Below are 21,061 nucleotides of genomic sequence, written 5' to 3'. Positions count from 1 at the left end.
TGCACTTTTAGTAAAGATCTATATTTCTGCATCATTACCTTGGGGCGGCCATGGAGTTATGCTCTCTGTTCTGGGTGACGGTTCCAAATTGTCTGCCGCATCGTTACCGCTTCTGAAATTGAAAAGAGATGATTAAAAGCGTTTATCATAAGGGTGGCTTAAACCTGTCTAGAAAGTCTGAGAACGCTTGCAAAAAGGAGAGCAGCTAAAAGCAAGAAACCTGAGGGAAATAACATGACTACATGTTGAGCGATGTGGCCCCCCTACCAGAAGGGACGCTCCCGTGGGTACCCTGCCGGCTGCGTTGCAGCTGCAGGAAGTTGGCACAGCAGGCCATCCAGTCATAGCTATCATATCTGATGCACACTAATGACACCCCTGGGGACAGCAGCAGTCTGGTTCTGGCAGTATGCTGCATTATTGCTGTCTGTTATGAATTTACCATAGAGAACATCATTGGTGATTCAAAGTTTCATAATGGTCTAATGGTCTTCGTAATACTCAAACTATGTTGGCTGAACCATAGATAGCTTTGGTTAGTTGCTTGCCAGATTGAGAGTGATAATCCTGGATCTTCATTTTGTAAAATATATCTATGTACCTATGATTGGGTTTTTATAAGTCTTTTTTGTTTTGTTTTTGATAAACAGCGCTCGTTTGAAACAACCTGAACAATGGTAGACAGACATTTTCAGGTCTCTCTAGAGATGCTTTGTTGGGTTTAAGTTGGGGCTCTGAATAGGGCATTTAAGAACAGTCACAAGGTCTTTTTTAAGCCACTCAAAAGGTTTTTCCTAGAAATTGTCTTGTTGGAAGGTGAACCTTCAATCTTGTCTGAGGTCTGGAGCAGTTTATTTTAAATTTGTATCTGAATAACTATCTGGGTGAATTGGTTTATCGCTTCAACCCTGATAAAAACCACCCAACCAAGAGGCTGCAGTGTGGTAGGCATTCATCTTAATAAAAATGTGCTTCCCTACTGCTTTGTTCAGTTACTTTGGCCTACCTCAACTCTACTTAGAAAATTGATTATACTTCACAAAAGATGTACATATTTTTTACTTGCTGTTGGTGACTGTTCATAGTTTGTTTTAAAAGAACTTTTAAGATGTAACTTTTCCAAGGTTTGCTGAGCTGGATTCAACATGTTTGGCAAACAACCTCCAGTGGATTACTGACATTATAGAAGGTAATTTATGTACATACATCAGGGTTGAAAGTGGTGCTGAACACGTCACTGTGTGCTCGCTGTTAAGTGCTATGTTGAATCAATGCTCTTCTACAGCCACTGACCTGGAAAATGCTGAAAAGCTTTGCTTACGCTGCTATCGATAGGCATTCCAATTAAGAACAGCACCCACAGTGCAAATGGTGTTTAACTAGGAAAGATATTGTCAGGAATCGTGGAGAAAATATCATTCTCATTAATTTTACATTCACAAGGGAGCCCCGAATGTCTCTGTGGAAATGGAGATATGATGATGTTTGGAGGCAAACATGCAATCAGGAAAGATGTTTAGTTTTTTTTTTGTCCAGAGACTGACATTGTGTGTCCACTTTTGTCCAACACATTACATTTGAGGTCACAAATCGCCTAGGCTGACATAGCAGAGTGTCGCCCTGGCAGTGAAGGAGTCCATCTGTTCCCCCCCCGGGGTAAAAAGTATCGAATCTGATCCAGGTCAGGCTTACACGCAAATGAGAAAGAACAGAGGTAGAACTCTTTAAAATTGGTGTTGTTCACTGGACCATGTTTCATCTGGCAGTTTCAACCATCAGTGACAGACAAAAGCAAAGCCAATGCCATGGAATTGACCAGAAACCCAGTCATTGTTCTACCACAGAGAAGCAAAGACAAGCAGATCCAAGGGTCATCAAATTTCGGGGCCTCCTCTACTGCCTTGGAGTCTATTTAGAGGAGCTGATTGGCTCATCCTGAAAGAAGTGGAATTCTCATCTGGCCTCTAATCGTTTGATCCTAAAGATGCAGCATGAGTAGCAGTGAATGCAGGGGCAGCCTAGACAGCTGGAGTTCGGGAATCACCTTCCGCCTTCACAACTCCATCAAGAAGCAAAGCCAAGCCGCCTTTCAAACCCGACTACGGGATAAGAGAAGGTGGTCCGCCAATCTAGCCGATGGTTATGGTCTCCGAGAATATTCCATCGAGCAGCGAGGGCGGAACATCAAATGCCATGCAGGGCAACATCAGGCAGAGCATCAGGGGAGGGGCTTTGTTCATTCCCAAGCGAGCGCCAAAAGAGATCAAAAGTGTCCGCTGCAGGGAAAGACTGAAAATAAAGTCAAGTTTTCGCAGTTCTTGGACGAGGTGACATCGAATGTGCTTGATTTAAACAGCTTGCGGGCGTTTGGGAAACTGGCTCGTTTTCCTAGCTCCACCATTTCAACTGCACGTCCACATCAAGACAAAGTGGTGACCCAGAAGAACTGGCAACCCTGCTTAATGGCCCAGCAGCAGGACTTTTTACTAAAGCATGACAGCCAGGAGGAGCAGACTTCAACTGAGCTGCCTCCAAAAACCTATCTGGAGACAGACATTGACAAAGTCAGAAGGGATGACGCGGGACAAGATGAAGACATCAGACCTGACACGCCACCACCGTTACTGATGGATGAACAAAATTTGATTCCACCCCCTCCAAATTTTTGCCAGGGATTTGAAATGAGACGTTTTGTGGAATTCAACCACAACTCCCACAGATACCCTTTCAGATCCATCTCTTTGCCTAGAGGCATCAACATGGTGAGTCCCAATTGTTTTAACATATGGTCCGACTGGAAAAGCGTGGTGCAGAACTGTATTACTTTATCATTGTAAATAGAAAAGAAGAAACAAAGGTGAAAGACATTTTAGTAAGATAGAACTACAGCCTCTTTTCATTTAAAAAAAAGAAAATAAATATGCACTTCTATTTCACTAAAGACAATTTTCAGTGTTGCTGGTTTTAGAAACTTGACAAAAACTATAAAATGGATGAATTGAGTCAAGCCCTAAAACAAACAAACACTTTGAATAATCAAAACAGGGGGTGCTGGAGCCTATCCCAGTTAATTATATATTCAATAAGTGGAGTACACGCCAAATTGGTTAGGAACTTTTATTTACTGCACTATTAATAACGTCAAGCACCTTATAAGATAGAAAACGGTTACTAAAAGTGTCATCTTATAAAGCACCCGACACGCCACAATGTTTGCATCCCTCTGTTAAATTGTTTTGCATAATCTGTCTAAAATGAAACAACACATTGTCGACGGTATTCACAGTTTTAAAGAGATAACACTACGTATTTCGATTGTAAAACGTGGGTGGAATTAACAGGCAGGCGCGTTGGCAAAACTAATATTTTGAATTTACAGACTACAACATCAGCAATCTACCGACAGTCCTTTTATTGTCATATAAACAACATGAAAATAACAGTGCAATCATCTACTGACTCATGCCATGTAGTAGTGCTTTTTTTTTAATTGCCTGGCACCCCTCGTTCACTTAGCCCTAAACATCACCTCACTAAAAAGGTTGAGTAGGGATGCAGAAAATTAAGTAAAAAGTCTGCATTTATTAGGGAATTGCAACCAGTGGCTTTCTCCAGACACATTTTGCAGGAAGGTAGGATTAAAGGCTCAATTGAACATTACTGCTTTCAAAGTTAATGTATTTGATGCCTCATCTCATAGGCCGAGGGAAGTCAAACCGAGTATATTATTTCTAGGTAAAAAAATATATATCTTCCCCCCCTTTAGCATGTGATGCTTAAGCAATAAGGCATTCTAACTAGTAATTTCTAAAAAAATGCCCATCAAAAAAGGTTCTGGCCAATGTCGCCATTTAATGTTAAAAAAGAGAAGCTCGTGTTGCCTTCATTTATTGTCTGATTAAAATTCAGCCTTTGCCGTCACCTTAGCAACTGCTTGGGAAAAAAGGTGGGCGGTATGGGGGCTGTGGAGCCAGCATGTGAGCCTGTTGGTTGGTGTTCATCACACTGTTGCTTGCAGCAAACTTTCATCTCTTCACCCTTGTATCAAATGTGGCTCAGTCGCACACAACCTCTCTGATATTTAATCTCTCTACACAGATAGATTTGAGAAATTGGGGGATAGCTATATTCAATTAAATATTATGATCCTGTAAGTAGGCAATACGTGGCAATATTTACAAGAAAAATCTGAGTTATACTATATCTACCGTATTTTTGAGACAATGAGGTTCATCAAAGTATATGCCAAAATAATGCTGAATGAAGAGGAAGAAAACTAAGTAGCACTGGAGTCTAGTTTGCATTTTTGTGAGGAATTTTATTTGATCGGAGAGCAACAACAAATGTTACATGGGGTGATAAACGGTAACCTGCTGTTTAAAGACACTTCATTTATTAATATGTTTTGTGCATGTTCTATTCTTTACGGGAACTAAATGTGTTCTTGTTTTCTTTTCAGATCGATTTTAAAGAGTACGAGTCCTAAATTCTGTGATCAATCAATGAATAATCAAGGAATAGATAGAAAATATCTGTACACAACTGCAGCAGCATGACTGGATTTGACAGACCTATAGTTGATGAGGAAAAAAAATACATATATAATAATAAAAAACTAATAATCCTAAGTGAAGCAAAGTGTTCAATGAATAATCAAGCAAATATATAATAATGTAAGACTAACAACCCTAACATAGTCACCTGTTATACGTACGTCTATCATAATATGACACATCAAAAAATGATCAGCTGACCTATGTATAAAAGAGGGGTAAATGTTTACCATCTTCCTCGCAAACAGCAATTTTGAAAAATGAACACCAGTTAAAAAGTCTATGGTTAATTCATAGCTGATGCTAAGTTTTGACAATTTAAGGACAACCTCAACGTTGGGGGTGCATTTCATGTTTTGCATGCACACTCACATCCATAACCTAGGGGCAATTTAGAGTGTCCAATCAGCCTATCATGCATGTTTTTGGAATGTGGGAGGAAACCAGAGTCCCCAGTGGAAACCCACAAAGGCCCGGGAAGAACATGCAAACTCCACACAGATGGACCGACCTGGATTTGAATGCTATTGTTCTGTATCCATTTTTTCATTCATGCAACTCATTTTTTCGGAAAATATCAATCTTCCTATCCATGACAGCTACTAATCTTCTAAAATAGGATATTGGGCACCTTGTCTACAGAGGACAAACTTGCTTGTAAGCGAGACAAAAAAAGTGCTAATAAGATGTGTTGTATTACTACAGTCGCCAGATTCAACAGATGGAATCACCTGTATCCCTCGTTCTTAACACATCTCTCCCCTCTGCACATCAACGAGAGAGATGAGGTTGCCTCCGCTATTGCTGGCTTGCAATATACTGTATCTGCAGTCTGTCTGCATTTGAGGTTTCACTCTCTCTCGGCCCTCCGCCCCCCCCTTTATGCCTTTCACTCTCTGGTCTGATGTGATCATTCTCACTTCACGTCCACAAATGCTGCGGTGAAGCCCGTCATTGCATTGGCTTAAAGAATGAGTCGAGCTGTACATGAACCAAAATGATGCCTCATGAATATGTATTTGGCCTCTAGGCTACACTCCACTTCTAGTGTGATATGCTGTTATTTCCCTTTTAGGTTTGTGACGATGGCATGAAGCACAAAGACGCCATCAGGTAAGCATCTTCTGTACACATCCTTCCTCGGTCACACCCACGACTTCCCCGTGTCCTCTTCTTCCCTCCCACTCTTCCTCTCTTTTGCACCGTCGTTTCTTCCCTGGCTGGTGTTCTTCTACTTGTACCGCTGTTGCTGGTGTCAGAGAAGCGGCAGAGGCGTCAGCAGCATCGTCAGCAGCGTGCGTGTGTGGCGGTTGGGGGGGTTCTCGCCGCTACGGGGGGAGAACTGATAACACATAGACAAGGGCGCTTTCTTCACATTTCCCTGTGGGGGGCTGAGTCGCTGGGTATTCTCTGTCCTTTTCCAGGATGAGGCTGTGCTTGAGCACAAGGTATTGCTTCACTCTTTGCATTTCTGATTTGGAGTGGATGTGTGTGTGTGTGTATGTTGGTTTAAATGTACTGAAACTAACGAGGAGCTGCATTCCCGTTAGTTTGATGAGGTGTTTAAATGGTTGAATTCACTGCTTCCTATGGGCGAAGCCTCAATGTCAATAATTAGGGGTAGTTTGGCATGGTTGTATTGTGTTGTTTTTTAACCGGCATGATGTTGTGCCATCACCTGTCGGAATGCTCCCTGCAATAGTGATTAATAACTCTGCATGATGGCAATGCTCCTGCAACTACAATATGCAATATGGTCCTATTTGGTCAGCTTCTCCATCTACTCATTAGAAATGGAGCAGCGCTTATCCACTTTCCTGATTGAAGTTGTTTGACAAGAGCGAAAGTGAAAGCGGAAGATGCGAGGAATGCCTCTGTCTGTTTAATTCATTGGCAGGCATCAGTAAAGGGGTTTACGTGGAAAAATCCACGTTTTGTTTTCGATGACATACCCCTAGATGACAATTTCAGTCAGATTAGCATATCAAAAATCATCCGGTGAGGGATAATTACATTCATCAATGGCTTTAATTTAATTATTGCAGCTTTGCTGAGATAGAGGGAAGTCCCGTGCTTATTCTCCTTGCTGTTAGGTCTGCAAGGTGAAGCTTAAGGGGCTCTTGAGCCACAGCCTGACCTTACTTGGTGCTACACTGTCAGCCACACACTTCATCAATGACAAAGACCAGTCTGTATACATGATGAAATACCCTGAAATGTATCCCATCCTCATTCTCTGTCTGTTTCGGACTCTTTGGCCGAGAGTCCCGCCCCGAGGGCCCGACGGTAGAGATAGTCTTGTCAATTTTGCATGGAGATTTCACTGGGATTAGCAGTTTTTTTTTCAGTCACTGCTGCTTTCAAACCATGATGAATAACCATTGATGGAACCAAATGTTGGAGAGTTCCATCCTTTTTTTGTATCTTTAGAATGGATTTTATAAGGATAGCTTGTTGCTTAGTTGACTAGAATGTTACTTGTGTTCTCATTTGCTCGGCTATATTTGCATTTCCTAACTGTAGTCGAACTTCATAAATCCATCAATTTTATACAACACATCCTTACAAATAAGGAAAATGAAATCATGTCATTTTCTTTGATCAACGTCATTCACAACAAATATTTTTTCTTTCCTCCTATGTACATGCCAGTGATACTACAAAAGTCCATTTTAACCTAGTCCATTACAATAAAGCTTTATGTTTAACTTATAATAACTAGATTTCCAATTATTTACCTTAATGTAAATTAAATTAATAAAAGAGCTGCCGTGATATTGTCTAAGTACTTATTGGAAGTCGAGGGGTTAACTTGTTGTGTTGCATCTACTTTGCAGAGAGGTCATGAATCAATACACTTTTTCTCATTAAGATAACTGGTAAAGTCATTAAAAACGCAGTAAAATTGACACCTAAAAATAATCTCTCACTCAATGCATGTTGATTGCTTGAATATCAATATTGATCATTTTTTTAACTTCAAAATTGTACCATTTTGAGCCTTTTAATGTCAATTCATGTACAGATTAGGCTGCTCTAATTGGTTTTTTTACACCCTTAAACAGGAAAAACACAATGACAGGACAGTCCATTGTTACTACTGCAACAGTAAAAGAATATAGATTAATGGATCAGTGCTTTTCTTTGCCCATGAATTGTGAATGATCTCATTAAAGACTCTGCAGCATGACCAATTGTTTTAAGTGTCACATTAGCATTGCAGATGCGGTCCTAGATCTAATAATACTACAGATATATAAAACATGCACTAATACATTTGAGAAATCGCTCTCATGATCATTCTTGGAAAGTGTTCATTTGTACAAACTATTTTTTATTCATTTGCAAATTGCATTTGAGGTTTACATCTGTGCATGCTAGAGCAAGATGGGATATCACAGTAGTATCAGACAGTGGTAATATAACACCATTACTGCTCAACATTTCTTGCAACTAATATTGATTTTGTTCCTCTATGCCGTGGCTAGAATTCAAATAGAGGCACATACAGAATATTTATGCACCAAATGGTCTTTCCAGGGTCATTTTTTGCCAAGTACTAACTGATTTGGGTTTATCCTTTACACGTTGTGGGTGTATTTCCTATATTATCCATTGGAGGGCAATTTTGTGTGTGTGCATATAATTACCAATGCTCCTGTTTATGGTGTCATAGTGATTGTCTTGGTTTGGCTTGGTTTGTCTGTCTCCGATGAGTCAGCCCCCTCAGGTACTCCCCACTCTCATGCCGATCTCAGTTACTGACAGGGGCTTTTATCCCACACAAATGCTCCATTCCTAAAACTATGACATTTGTCTGCTCTCCCTTCTTCCCACATGAAGAGACTGCATGCAATTCCTCAAGGATCTGTAAAAAAAAATGGGGGAATTCTCATTGAGCAGGAATTTTGCAACACTCAGTATATTTTCATCTGCCAATTTTATATCAAAAATGGTGTATACAACATATTAGGGATGTCCCAATACTGACTTTTTGACTTCTGATCCAATCGGATGTTTGTCAAGATATGTTTGGCTGGGTACTCGGACGATTCGCCGAAAGACGGTTGGCCGACGGACGTCCGGTCGGCCAAACGTCCGTCGGCGAATCGTCCGTCGGCGAATCGTCCGGTCACGGTTTGGGTAACACCTATTTTTAGACCTAATAAAAATAATGCAAAATATAATATAATCAGATAAATCACTTTCTTTGTAATAAATTTAAAAACTTTTTTTCTAAAGACATGTGCCTTCTACATACTGCAAACATTGTCGTCGTTTTTGCACTTGTGCTCGTTTACCCTCTAAAACCATCCATTTACAGTATAATCAGATAAAAAATAAATAAGGAAAAAATCATATGTAATTACGTTTGGGCATTTTGAGTTATTCCTATGTGCAGTACAAATGGAATATTTTTACACATCTTTACTCAAAACAACCGGATGGTGATACCACCACTGACATATTTAGTAGGTCGTTGGTTTGTAAACACACCCAAAGACCATCTGTGCATTCTCCCTGTTTCCTTTCTAGCAGCCCCTCCGGCTAGCTGTTGGATTCTCGGGTAACTTCATTATGCTCGTAATGTCTTGCCATCTCTGGCCTTGTCATTTATGGTAGGACTTGAAAGTCTATTTTACTTTGAGCCTTTTGCTGATGATAGAATGTCATTGTTTTCTCCTGTATTTTCAAGTTAGTACAGTAAAATTCAAGCTATGACCTTAAAACACTGATACTATCCATCACAGGGCACAGTGGCGAATATGAATGATTGCACTTTATCTGAGCAATTTGGCATTGCAAGTCAAGGGTATTGATCAACAATCATGACTATAAGAGGTGGGAGTGACAGTCAAGGCAGGTGATCACTTATATAACCCTGACATTGATGGGATGGGACAGTTAGCACCTGCAAAGACAGTACTCTGTAAAGCGGCCTTTTGGATTAGGAACAAAAATACATCCTTTCAGAGGAACGAATTATGTTTCATAAATTTGTTTTTATCATTGATGTAGTAAATATCTGTCAGTGAGGAGTGCTACAAAAACATCAGACCATTTGGCCAAACCAGTCACATTTTAGAATGTTTCTCCAAACTGTCATTTTTGGTGCAAAATAAAAGCGCTAAACTTACTGTTATGGTACTGCTGACAACATGACTGTCACAATTAAGTAGAGTCATGGACACAAAGTTGGACCCAAACTCAGTGAAGTAGGCAAGGACAAGGAATAGAGTGCACTAACACACACAGGGTTTAAATAGACAGACATGGGTTAATGAGACAATCACAAACACCTTTGTCACAGGGGCGGGGAGACGACAGGTAAACTCAATGGACATTCACATGGACAGGTCACACAGGGGGAAAAAAGATAACAAGACCAATCCCTAACAATGAACTATAAAGCATATGAAAATTAATTTCCTCTAACAGCACTAGAAGAGTTTTCATACTTTTATAAACTTCTCCTGACTGATATGCTAGTTGCACAGTGAAACCGACCTTGAGACTGTGTACTTCTGCAAAGGAAATACTAGTGGATAAATAAAAAAATACATATAGGGGAAATCCTACTAGAACAAACAAATTCTAATTGATTTGTACAAGCTATAAATTGAAAGTGACAATGTTTTAAAATGATGTGTGTTCATTTTTGACATTTATTTACCCGAGCTGTTGCTGTCAGGTCCCCCCCTTTTTTTCTTGCACATGTTTGCTTCATAAGCAATGAAAAGCAGGGTTCAGGGGGGATCCTAAGCTTTAGCCACCTCCTGCTTTTCCCTCTCTCCCCCCCAACTTTGATGTCGTCATCCTCCACCACCTCCGCTCTCGCATCGCTTCCCGCTCTGCTTTTTCCGCGCTCTGAAATCCTCTCAAAAAGCAGGCATGGCGTGAGTGGGCGGCTGGCAGCCTCGTTTGAACGCGCTCCCATCTATGGTGTGCTGCAGCGTGAGGAGGCTCAATTAAAGGAGGAACAAGTCTGTAGACGGAGAGAAAAAAAAAGAAAGTCAGAGGGAAAGGGCGGTAGGGAGCAAACCAATGTGGCCCGAGATGTCCCAGTCTTTATGGCACTGCGTTATTTCCTTTCTCCGGGAGATGGTGTGTAGTATGCTTGCGTGGGTGTATTTTGGGACCGCAGTCTACAAACACACAAACAAGAGCTCTCCACTTTGAAATAAAATACAGTGACATTCATTGGAACGCATCAGCCGGCAAAAAGCTGCTAACTGGCAGGTATTTCTCGGTGCACAGGCGCACGTATCTTGTGCCGGTGTGCGATGACTCACAGGGGTGCCGCTAGAGAGATATCATCGGTGCTTGTGTGAGTCAGGGGGGTTGAGGTAGGTTTGGGAGCCATGTCTCCAAATATCGTCCTGACGACTCAGCCCGATGCTGAAATAGCCCATGAGAAGGTACCGCGTTTGGTTTTGATACCTATCACACCTGTAGCCTTGCTAAAGGGGTCTGCAGGTGACTCAGTTGAGAGGGTATTCATTCACAATGTGGCTGACACGCTTGTCTAAGCACCTGCGCCAATCATCTCAGGTCTGACGTCGGCGTTTGTCTCACGTACGTCATGAGGACGTAGCAGCAACGGCGGGTCGGAGGCAGCCAGAAGTCTTAAAAGGACAAAAAGCTTGACAAAGGCCTCTGTCCATGTCATTGAGTTTTATGCCCAGGGTTGTAAAACAGGGTAGCAGGACTGTTATTTATAAGGGGTAAGGTAATAGGAAAGAATATTTGCATGAGTTAATAGTAGAGGCACTGGCGTGTGCTTTAAATTTCTTTTGGTTTATGATTTGAATTGGTCTCCGGCCTTCTTGTGTGGCGTTTTCAGTAAAGACTTTGGAGGAGTTATTTCTATAATCAAATTTATTTTTTGTTGAGCTATCTATTCTTCGCCAGTGATGTATAGTAACAGGCAGATCAATGAAATGCTCTTCTGAGACGATACAATTCATTCTAATTTGTATCTACCTGTGAGCTGTAGTGAAACTGAAAAGGTCATGGTTTACTCAAGAGTATAACCTTTGTGAGCAATGAGAAAGACACAGAGAGGTAAATATAGAGATTATCATAATTTCAGTTTTGATACTTTTTGCTGACATTGTTTAGTTGTTCAATGTGAGACTTTTTTCCCCCCATGTAAGATTGGTCCCGTGGCTCATTGAAGGTTACGGAGCATTACTCCAGATTGACCATATTTGTGAATTGTTTGTGTCTGCTTTAATTCACTGTGACTAATGAGGGCGAGTGGTAATCGCTGAGCCAAAGTGAAGAAGTCACCTATTTTATAAGACGTAATTATATAAATTGATATAATATTAAAATAATCCAACCAAATTCTGCAATACACAATAATTACAGCCTCAAAACCACCCCTAAAGTTTCCCCCCCCCCCGCGCAGACAATTTTTCACCGACGCCATCATTTGTCTTCGTCATTAAACTCGATTATTGATGGAAAGCGTATTAATTTCTGTTTGTTTTGTTTGGCAGGTAGAACAATCAATAAGTGGCCAGGCTTAGGCGAGCGGTCTCTAACAAACGTCAGCTCCTTGTGGTCCACCCCTATGAACACATGACAGGAAAAGAACACAGACAAAGCATGAAAAAGATATACATTGGCAAAACGGCCTTAAAAGTCCCCCGAAATGGCGGCAAACATCTGAAAAAGAGGTAAGCGTCAATCGCACCGTCTTTGCCGCCTGTCCTCATTTTCATCTGTTTGTCCACTCATCCGCCCACAAGGTGTCTCCTCTTTTCCATCCAGTCACACCGAAGCATCCTCGGCCCGTTGCCTCGTCAGAGTGAGAGCACTCATTGGGTGTGACTCAGCTTCTGCTCGACGCCGGGGTCGCTAATGGGATATTTTCCCATCCCTAGAGCTACTCCATGTAAGCTTATCCCCCGACAAACAATAAAGGCTAAATTCCCACGCCAATTCCTGTTAAAAGAAGGTGAAGCGGTTGGGGACGTAGTGCTAAAAAGCCATCTAGTCACTCGAGACGTGCATTGAGTCTGCATATGTTTTGGAATATAAATGAATGAATATGGCAACCTGGACAGTTTTAAGTACCCCCCTACTATTTTAGGGAAAACAATCCTATTCATAGTTAGGGGTGTAAACATTTGGTGCGAGGTGTTTAATCGTGTCAGAGTAAATATAAAAGACACATTTAAACTAGGTTGCTGCACACACTTCAATTCAGTTTGAATTAAAGAAGCTTATATAACAAACGGCATTTCTCTTGGGGCACTTTTCATTCAGGACAGCCTAGCACTACAGTCCTATTTATGAATAAATGCAGATAATAATTCCACACAAGCGAGCAGTTAACAACACCTCGCCGACTGCAGTTTACCTGAACTCGTTGGGTTTGAGAGAGAGAAATAACACTCGTCGGTGAGGGCTGGAGGGGATGGAAATTGCTAGAAGATGCAGGATTAGTGAGAGGCCTGAATGGGGCAGGCAGGACTTGACGGAGGCAAATACTGGGGAGGACTACATCATAGGAAACCCCCTGCAGCCTAATGTGTCCGAATGTAAAACATTTAATAAGGTGTTCACTCTCGACAAGTCGAGTTTGGTTCAAACGAGTATTCGCCGAGCCTCAAGCACATTAATCCACAACAAGATTGACTACTTAAATGCCACAAAGAACTACAAACAACATTTAAGATGAAATACCCATTTTAGATAAGAACTAAAGGACACATTTAATTCGCCCTTGTGACCTCAACAGCCCAAAATTGAATTGAACTGAATGCTTTTTATTGTCATTATAGTATAATGAGATTTAAAGCTTCACCACAAAGTGCACTATTACATCACGGCTTTAAAATGTTCTGTGCTACAGCGTCCAATTATGCCATTTAAATTATTGGTTAAGACCCATTGTTTATAGGGAAAAAAAACATGTCAATAAAATCTAAATTAAAAGCATCCTACTCATCATATTATTAACCGCAATAATGTGTGCAGATGGTCCCGGCTGGGTGGATGAAATGCTATCTCAACTTTTATTGAAGCGTGTATTCAATAATTGTTTAATTAGCATGGCATATCAAATTCATAACTGTTTCCGGTTGTTAAAGGGAGTCGTATAGCTCAATATAACTTTGGTGAATTGTTTCTGATTTCTTCTTCAACTACAAAAATTATCAGCCAAAACAAAACTATGAAGAATATCATTGCTATAATAAACAGCAATTATTTGGGTCTGTATGGGTCCATGTTGCTCATTAAAATTCAATATAAACCTTGGAAACACCCTCAGAGGATTTTTTTGTGGTTCTTAAAATTATAATAAAATCCCACTATATGGATAAAATCTAACCAGGTGACTGTGTTATTATTTTGGAAGTCTGTGTTAAAAAAATATACATATATATTTGTATATAAACTTCTAAATTAACTGAATTGGGAAAAATACCGGATTTCTTTCTACATATAGTATTTCAAACATGTTATATGAATTTATCCATATACTGTATATGTAAAAAATTTATTAAATTCAGTATATTCTACTATATTCAGTATCTGCGTTTAGGTATTTAATGCTTTTATTATTTCACACTATTATTCTGATTGTCAGACATTTGTCAGGATATTTTACACTATGATTGCCAAGCAGAGCAGTAGGGTTTTTGCTTTTATGTTTAAAAAATGAAAACCTTAATCCATCAAAAGCAGGAAGTATGAAAACAAATGCTGAATCCTGTAAGGATATTGCTTTAGGCACATGTACAGATTTTAAGAAGGATGATGTCAGCATCTCCCTCAATGTCAATTACGATATATATACTAAGGTGTTTTCTTAGAGGGACGGTATGCCGTGCCAAAATTTAGTGACTCAACTCACTGCGGTTTAAATGCACCAGTAGGATTTGCATATTTGTCCGGCTGGAGCCTATATGGCTTTTTCCCTTCAATGCACTCAGGTGTTCACATGACTTGAATCTACAAAAAAAAAACCTTAAAGACTTAAATAGCAAACTCGCCATCATGAATTTTAATGAGATTTGTGGATGATGCCTCCACTCTGTGACCTATGAGCACTGAAAGGAGGCCTGTCCATCTCAAGCCTTTGTGAACTGATGCGATTATTAGCGAGAAAGAGAGTCGAAAGAATGAAAGGAGCGACATACACTACACACATCACATCTCTATTCGTTTGTTATCTGGCCACAGATGGAGTCATTAGCTTCCTTCCTCCCGCTGTCCGTCAATACGGGCTCCATTAAGCCAGGGCACGTGCACTTGGATCCATGGTGGTAGCCCACATTTCCTCATTTCCCACTTACACGTGCCCTTTTATTAGATTGAGTTATATCAGTTAACGCATGGGCTCTTGTGCGGAAATCATGCTGTTAGCCACTTCCTGCAATTCAGTTTTGATTCATGTGATGGATGAAAAAGTTTAAAGCTCATATTACGGCACACGGGTTTTAATTTTGAACATTAGTTAGCAATTTTGATTGAATTGGGGTCTCTGTGCAGGGCATGGCTGTCAACAAGATATTTGGACCCCTGATTTGATCAAGCATCATAAGTTTGTGCATTTGTGTGTGCCTACAGCTCGATGCTAGAGCAAAAAGAAGAACTGCGGAAGAGACTTTCCTACACTACGCACAAGCTGGAGCTGCTACAGAGCGAGTTTGATGCCACGCGGCAGTACCTGGAGACCGAGCTGCGTCGCGCTCAAGAAGAACTGGACAAATTTACTGATAAACTGCGAAGGTTAGATGATACTAACTAGAGGAAGCATGTAGGATGTGCAGAAATTTGACCCCTAGGAAAGATATAGGCTAGAAAATTAGAATATCGGGTAAAATGTTTGATTTTGCCAGTTTAATATGAAAAAATGAAACCAGCAAATTTGATTTATAGATTGCATAACTGCAATTCCTCAGTACATAACTTGTAATTCAGACTACTTTGAACTCCTTTCATTGGGAATTTGATGAACTGAGTTGCATTAACTTAATATAATAAAACACATTGGCCTAACTTCCATGTGGAAATATATTAAATATTAAATATTTCCTTAAACTGAAGTAGCCATACAATTGGTGATAATATGTAAAGTATGCTTTTTTAAATATATATATATATATAGTTATATACATATATACATACATATATATACATATATATATATATATATATATATATATATATATATATATATATACACACATATATATATATATATATATATATATATATATATATATATATATATATATATATTGGATACATTATTCTAAGCAAATATTTAAAAAATGCCACATTCAGTTAAAATTAAAAACAAAACTTTACCACTGTATACTTAATAGGAATAAAAATGAAGGGTTTAAGATTAAATATTGATAAATTGGCTAAGTAAACCAAGTTAAAATGCAATTATCAGTATGTCATTATTGACAATAGCATTAAAGCAATATGACGATCGAATTTCCCAGATATGAAATATGGGCAAAAATGTATAATGCTAGAAAATTTGCTTATGACATTATGTATGTGACAGGTTGTGCATTTATGAGGCATATAATAAAAGAGTATGTTTTCTCTTGAATAATTCAAAAGGAGACTGCTATGAGACATCACCAGCTAAACCCTATTCATTACTGTACTGCATTATATAATATAAACTCTGTTTTAAAATGGGTGCAGTAATGATAAAATCATTTCCCACTTTTCCAGAAGAAAAAAAAAGTAACAACTTCATACACACTTTCAAAATGCAAGCCGCAGTAGCTGAAGAAACATGTGAGAATAGAAATAGCTGAATGATCAAATACGGGGTATATTTTCATCCAGTTTATTTTTATCTCTACTTTCGCTACAGTAGGCAGATCATGCCCAAGTGTATAGATAAAAATAGTTTTCCAAAACAGTCACATTTCTTCTTCTTGCCTCAACTACATAGTCTATTAGAGTAAAACTAATTTAACAACACAGATTGCCCCAACAACGGCCGAGAATAGGACTACGCAGAAAAAAAAATCATAAAATTCACAAAATAAAAAATCATAAGGCACGTTTAATGCAAATTTGTACTATGTTTTTTGTGTGCTTTAGGATCCAAAGCAGCTATTCAGCACTGCAAAGGATAAACCAAGATCTAGAGGAGAAGATCCACCGAGATGTAAGTGTCCATACGCGTAAAAAAGTACAAAGAAAGACGTCGCATTGTGAAGTGGTGCAATGTGCTTGCGCTCCCAATTTATTATACTGTAATATAAATGCCCTTCTGTTGCCACTGGTGACATTAATAATGGCTTATTACAATTGGCTGTCCTCCCCCAAACAGTGATGCGATAGAAAGCCCATTGTTCATCTGTGAAACACAGCTCGCCTCATTGGACAAACTAGAAAAGATGTAATTATACAGTACTTACACGCCGTATGACCATCAGGAGCGTGCAAACATCCAGGCAAGTTGTTTCATAAGCATGACAAGAGACCTGAAGCAAAAAACATAAAAAAATAGGGAAAAAATGTGGACAAACGTCAACTAATCTTTCCCCATTGCTCCATTTTGTTGTCCTGTTTAGTCGCAGCATCACGATGATGAAAAACGAGCCCTAAGCCGAGAGATCATCGTCTTAAATAACCACCTGATGGAGGCCAAGCTCACCATAGAGAAACTTCAAGAGGACAATGTGAGGAGATACTTTTGGGATTGCTCTCGAAATATATTAATGATATCTCTTTTAATTGCAAGATGGTTTAATTATATCCTCTCTTGTGATTGATCATCATGTTGTGATGGCGCGCAGGATGTCTACAGGAAAGATTGTAACCTGGCTGCTCAGCTTCTTCAGTGTAACAAGTCACTTTACAGAGACGAACTCTCTGAGGTGAGACTACCACACTTGGTTTGCTTAGAGAAAAAATGTTGATCAAGGCGCAAAACTATATTTAATGAGTACTCATTAGCTCCTGTAAATGATGCAAGATCACGGAATGACAGGGCTGAAAGTTCATTATAACTATGCTTTTTAATTGGATAGTGTATCCCCTGCAAATAAGGATTTATTTTGAATAAAAGAGCAAAATATTTCAAATAATTCCATTCAGAGCAGTCGCTGATAAATAGAATGTAATTTGCAAAAAGGATGAAGGGAAACAAAATGGAATAAAATCAATTAAACTGAGTAATTAATGCAATGAATGCTAACCTAGTCAACCAAACAAGTGCAAGGACATGTCAAAGTACACACAAAAATGCACTTCGTTGCCGTTTAATATAGTTTTAAAAAAATGAAGGCAAATTTATAAAAATAAACGTGACAGCAGGGTGATCATTTAACGATAAATGATTTTAGGTTGTCCAACAAATCAGTGGGTTAGTACACTGCGGCCCAATAGTTCAATTGTACTGCATGTGGTTATTGATGAGGACTATTTGGACGCTTCTTTGCACTGCAAAATTCGTCGTGCACGTGACAAGCAGACAGATTATGGAATGCTTCAGCTACTACGAATGAAAAATGAATCGCGCGGAACTCCCAAAGTACATTCAATACGCATCCCATTATATATAGCAAAAAGTTCCTGATTATGTAACCGGGGTCAGAGGCACACGTGGTTGGTCCTGGTCTGCTGGGAGCTTGCTGGCTGATGAATTATGCGGCGTTGTGAAAAAGACTCGGGCACGTGGCTGCCTTCAGCAACATTTCAAAACAAAAAGGGCACCGGGGAAATTGTATTCTGCTTTATAAATACACCAAACCAAGTACAGTTTAGAAAACCACTGTTTGGTTAGGGGTATATCGGAACAGATTTTGAGTTTTAATCAGGCTGTCAATGTCACGTGACGGATTGCTTGTTGCCATGGAGAAAAATAGATAACGGATGCGATTTTGGCTAGTATCTGTATCACTGTGCCAACGTAGATTAGTATTAATAATATAAATATACTCCATGAGTGATCAACAACTCTAACTGGCCATCGTTACATTATGGCCAATAAGGATCGTTCAACATGTTTTTAACAGAAAATAGGCAAATTTCTAATGTATTTGTCCTTGTTAGCTGCATTACGTCTATGAAGTCTATCACAGGTAGTCTAGAAGCCCGGGACAAATTTCCCATCAAGTCCATACAATAAATTGTAGTCTCCAATTTTGTACGCCATTTTTAATCATTTAAGTGAAGATTTGAAAGGAATATTAGCCTTTCATTTCTGTCCCAACTATTAGAAAGACTAGAAAGATAGTCAACTGCTTTGGTAAGTCAGGGATACTAGATTTCTGCGTGTAATACTACAAGTTGGCATTTTTTGTTTTTCCATCAGCTCCCTGCTGACTTCCAGGAGCGATTAAGCATGCACATGGAAGATTCGCCGCTCTGCCGCGCCTACTCCGACTCGGCGTCGCCCTCGTTCATCGGACAGGTGCTGGAGAAGCGCGAGGAGGCGTGCAGCAGCCAAGCTTCACGCTCCCCCAGCCCTCACACTCCGGAACACAACTTTCTTCTAGAAACCCTGGCCCAAGGCGGGCGTCTGGGTTTACGCGCAGCCTACAAGTCCGACCTGTACAGCAGCGACACGGCGCTTTACTGCCCCGACGATCGGCACCGGGAGCGCAGGCCCAGCGTGGACCTTCACGGTCAGAGGAAGCTCCTTTACGGACCTCAGAATTCTACCGACAGCAACCCGGAGGAGTGCTCCGTAGGTTTGAGGGCCAGTTTCGCCCAGGAGCACTTTGCCGACTTCCCCCCGACGGGCGCGGCCTCGAGCTCCTACTCCAGCTTCAGCGCGGGGGGTTCCGAAGACAAAGCCAACGACCCCCCGAGCAGCGCGGCTTCGTCTCCGCGCCATCGCACGCTCTACATGGACTGGAGGGACGCCGGGGACTACGAGAGGAAGAGCGACTCGTCCTGGGAGAGGGACAGTCCTCGTGGCTTTGGGAACAATCACCCTTTCCAGCAAGGGGAGATGATGCACCAGCAGAACAGCAGTTCGCCCGTGTACAGCCGTACCATGTCGTCCTGTTTCAGCGAGCCCTACGAGCCCTTGCCTCCATCGTCCTCCCCGAGCGTCGCCTACGGAGACAGCCGGCGAGGAAGCGCCCTGGCCCCCGAGGAGGAGGAAGAGGACGAGGAGCCCGTGGGAAGATGGCGGCAGCTCAGCGCCGAGGACTTAAGCTCGCACTCCTACCGAAGCCCCGGCCGAGCTTCGCCGTACAGTTTCTCGGAACAGCACTTCTCCGTAAGGCCGGCCAAAATCCGCTTGGGACCACTCTACAGCAGTTTCCAGGAGGGGGCCGACTATTACCGCCAGGAGGGAGCTGGCGCCGTGCAGGAGCCCGGGTGGGTGGCCACCAGTCCCGAGTGCAGCCCGGTGCTCCGCCACGCTCAGGGCAATGCTCACTTATACGAGGACAGCCAAGGTTCCGAGCACAGCCTCTACCACTCAGGCAACTCAAAAGACCGCGAGGGCAACGAGGCACGCGGGGGCCAAAGCGTAGATTACGGGGAACAAAGCCCCGATAGTTCCTCGGAATCTCTTAACCGTCGCTCCTTGGAAATGGCGGCGGATCTCCAGCACTACCAGGCGGAGATACACCTCTCCGCCCAGGTGAGCACGTCGTCGCCACCCCCGGCTCCGCCCCCTCCTGCGCCATACCATCAAAAATTCGGCTCTCTGGGACTTTCCCGGAAAGACAGCCTGACTAAGGCTCAGCTGTACGGAACGCTTCTCAACTGAAGGAGCTTGCAGAATATCCGGAAATGAAGCCACAGAACGGTGTGTCGGCAACACGTGATTAGCCATTGCGGGAAAGTACGCCAGTGCGTTTGGAAGACTGGATGCTGATGTCGGTTTAGCAAGTTATGAGCCATCAATTGGAGTTGATGATAGGGTATTTCATATGTAAAATGAATGACAAGCTTCCCAATGGAACAACACTCTAAAGTCAAGGTACCCCTGTATGTGTCACTGTATACTCATAGCTGGAAAATAAAATATTTTTTTGTATGTAGCTTTCCAAATGACACATTTTAGTATACAGTGAACTTGTACATAAATGCATATAAGAAAGCCAAGACTTATTCTTGAAATAACACACCTAATTTGATGCCTGTATAAGATGCAATGGCATTTTCAGTTCATTAACAAATGCAGTAACTCATTGACGTTTTCCATTTTATGATTGAATTTGACAGTATCGGTTAGTGTTTTATATCGTTATTGATGGAATGTTTTCACACGTAAACAGTTTGTATTAATTCTTCCCTTCATATATCTGAGAAATTTTCTGCAATGCCCCCCTCCTCCCCCTTTCTACCTCAGATTTGACCACCCGTACCCCCGTTGAGAAACTATAACCTGCGCATGTTAATATATTTTTGGTTGTTTCGTTAATTCAATAAAAGCACAAAGTGTCCAGACCCTTCTTGATTGTTTACACCAGACCTTTCACAGAGTGTCTTGTGTGAATAAGTCTTCATTTTTAGGATATTTTTATTTATTCATACAGTACTACAAT

At 40.9% G+C, this 21,061-nt stretch overlaps 1 protein-coding gene and 2 long non-coding RNA genes across 8 annotated transcripts; 1 reads left to right on the top strand and 2 right to left on the bottom strand.

The window, feature by feature from the left end:
• Nucleotides 1–38: 38 nt before the first annotated feature.
• LOC144064903 (uncharacterized) lies at nucleotides 39–8,611 on the bottom strand. The gene is made up of 3 exons (XR_013296923.1): nucleotides 8,545–8,611; nucleotides 8,204–8,421; nucleotides 39–112 (listed from the first exon to the last, which is right to left on the bottom strand). It is a non-coding gene; the product is annotated as an uncharacterized LOC144064903 (long non-coding RNA).
• LOC144064899 (brain-enriched guanylate kinase-associated protein) lies at nucleotides 2,267–20,963 on the top strand. Of its 6 annotated transcripts, none has more exons than XM_077587790.1 (8): nucleotides 2,677–2,762; nucleotides 5,629–5,666; nucleotides 12,059–12,238; nucleotides 15,141–15,302; nucleotides 16,647–16,713; nucleotides 17,123–17,230; nucleotides 17,348–17,428; nucleotides 18,868–20,963. In XM_077587790.1, the coding sequence occupies exons 3-8, from the start codon at nucleotides 12,141–12,143 to the stop codon at nucleotides 20,278–20,280; spliced, it is 1,929 nt and encodes a 642-aa protein (XP_077443916.1). In that variant the 5' UTR covers nucleotides 2,677–2,762; nucleotides 5,629–5,666; nucleotides 12,059–12,140; the 3' UTR covers nucleotides 20,281–20,963. The 6 variants fall into 6 exon arrangements, with proteins under 6 accessions (XP_077443913.1, XP_077443916.1, XP_077443914.1 ...); XM_077587788.1 differs by lacking the exon at nucleotides 2,677–2,762 and adding an exon at nucleotides 5,813–6,001 and having other exon boundaries at nucleotides 5,474–5,666; XM_077587787.1 differs by lacking the exon at nucleotides 12,059–12,238 and having other exon boundaries at nucleotides 2,267–2,762.
• On the bottom strand, nucleotides 8,658–17,034 carry LOC144064904 (uncharacterized). Its single transcript, XR_013296924.1, has 3 exons — nucleotides 16,967–17,034; nucleotides 10,228–10,539; nucleotides 8,658–8,715 (listed from the first exon to the last, which is right to left on the bottom strand). It is a non-coding gene; the product is annotated as an uncharacterized LOC144064904 (long non-coding RNA).
• Nucleotides 20,964–21,061: the final 98 nt, after the last annotated feature.

This window comes from Stigmatopora argus, chromosome 19, assembly GCF_051989625.1.
Source record: "Stigmatopora argus isolate UIUO_Sarg chromosome 19, RoL_Sarg_1.0, whole genome shotgun sequence".
NCBI classification, from domain to species: domain Eukaryota; kingdom Metazoa; phylum Chordata; class Actinopteri; order Syngnathiformes; family Syngnathidae; genus Stigmatopora; species Stigmatopora argus.
Note: the sequence above shows the minus strand (reverse complement) of the source record. Positions and strands in the feature narration are given on the sequence as shown.

Bases quoted from the DNA above. Each gene is read 5' to 3' on its own strand.
- LOC144064899 (XM_077587787.1), top strand. From the start codon at position 2,463: ATGGCCCAGCAGCAGGACTTTTTACTAAAGCATGACAGCCAGGAGGAG. The intron at 16,714-17,122 runs GTAAGTGTCCAT...TGTCCTGTTTAG, and splicing joins AGGAGAAGATCCACCGAGAT to TCGCAGCATCACGATGATGA. The intron at 17,231-17,347 runs GTGAGGAGATAC...GATGGCGCGCAG, and splicing joins AGAAACTTCAAGAGGACAAT to GATGTCTACAGGAAAGATTG.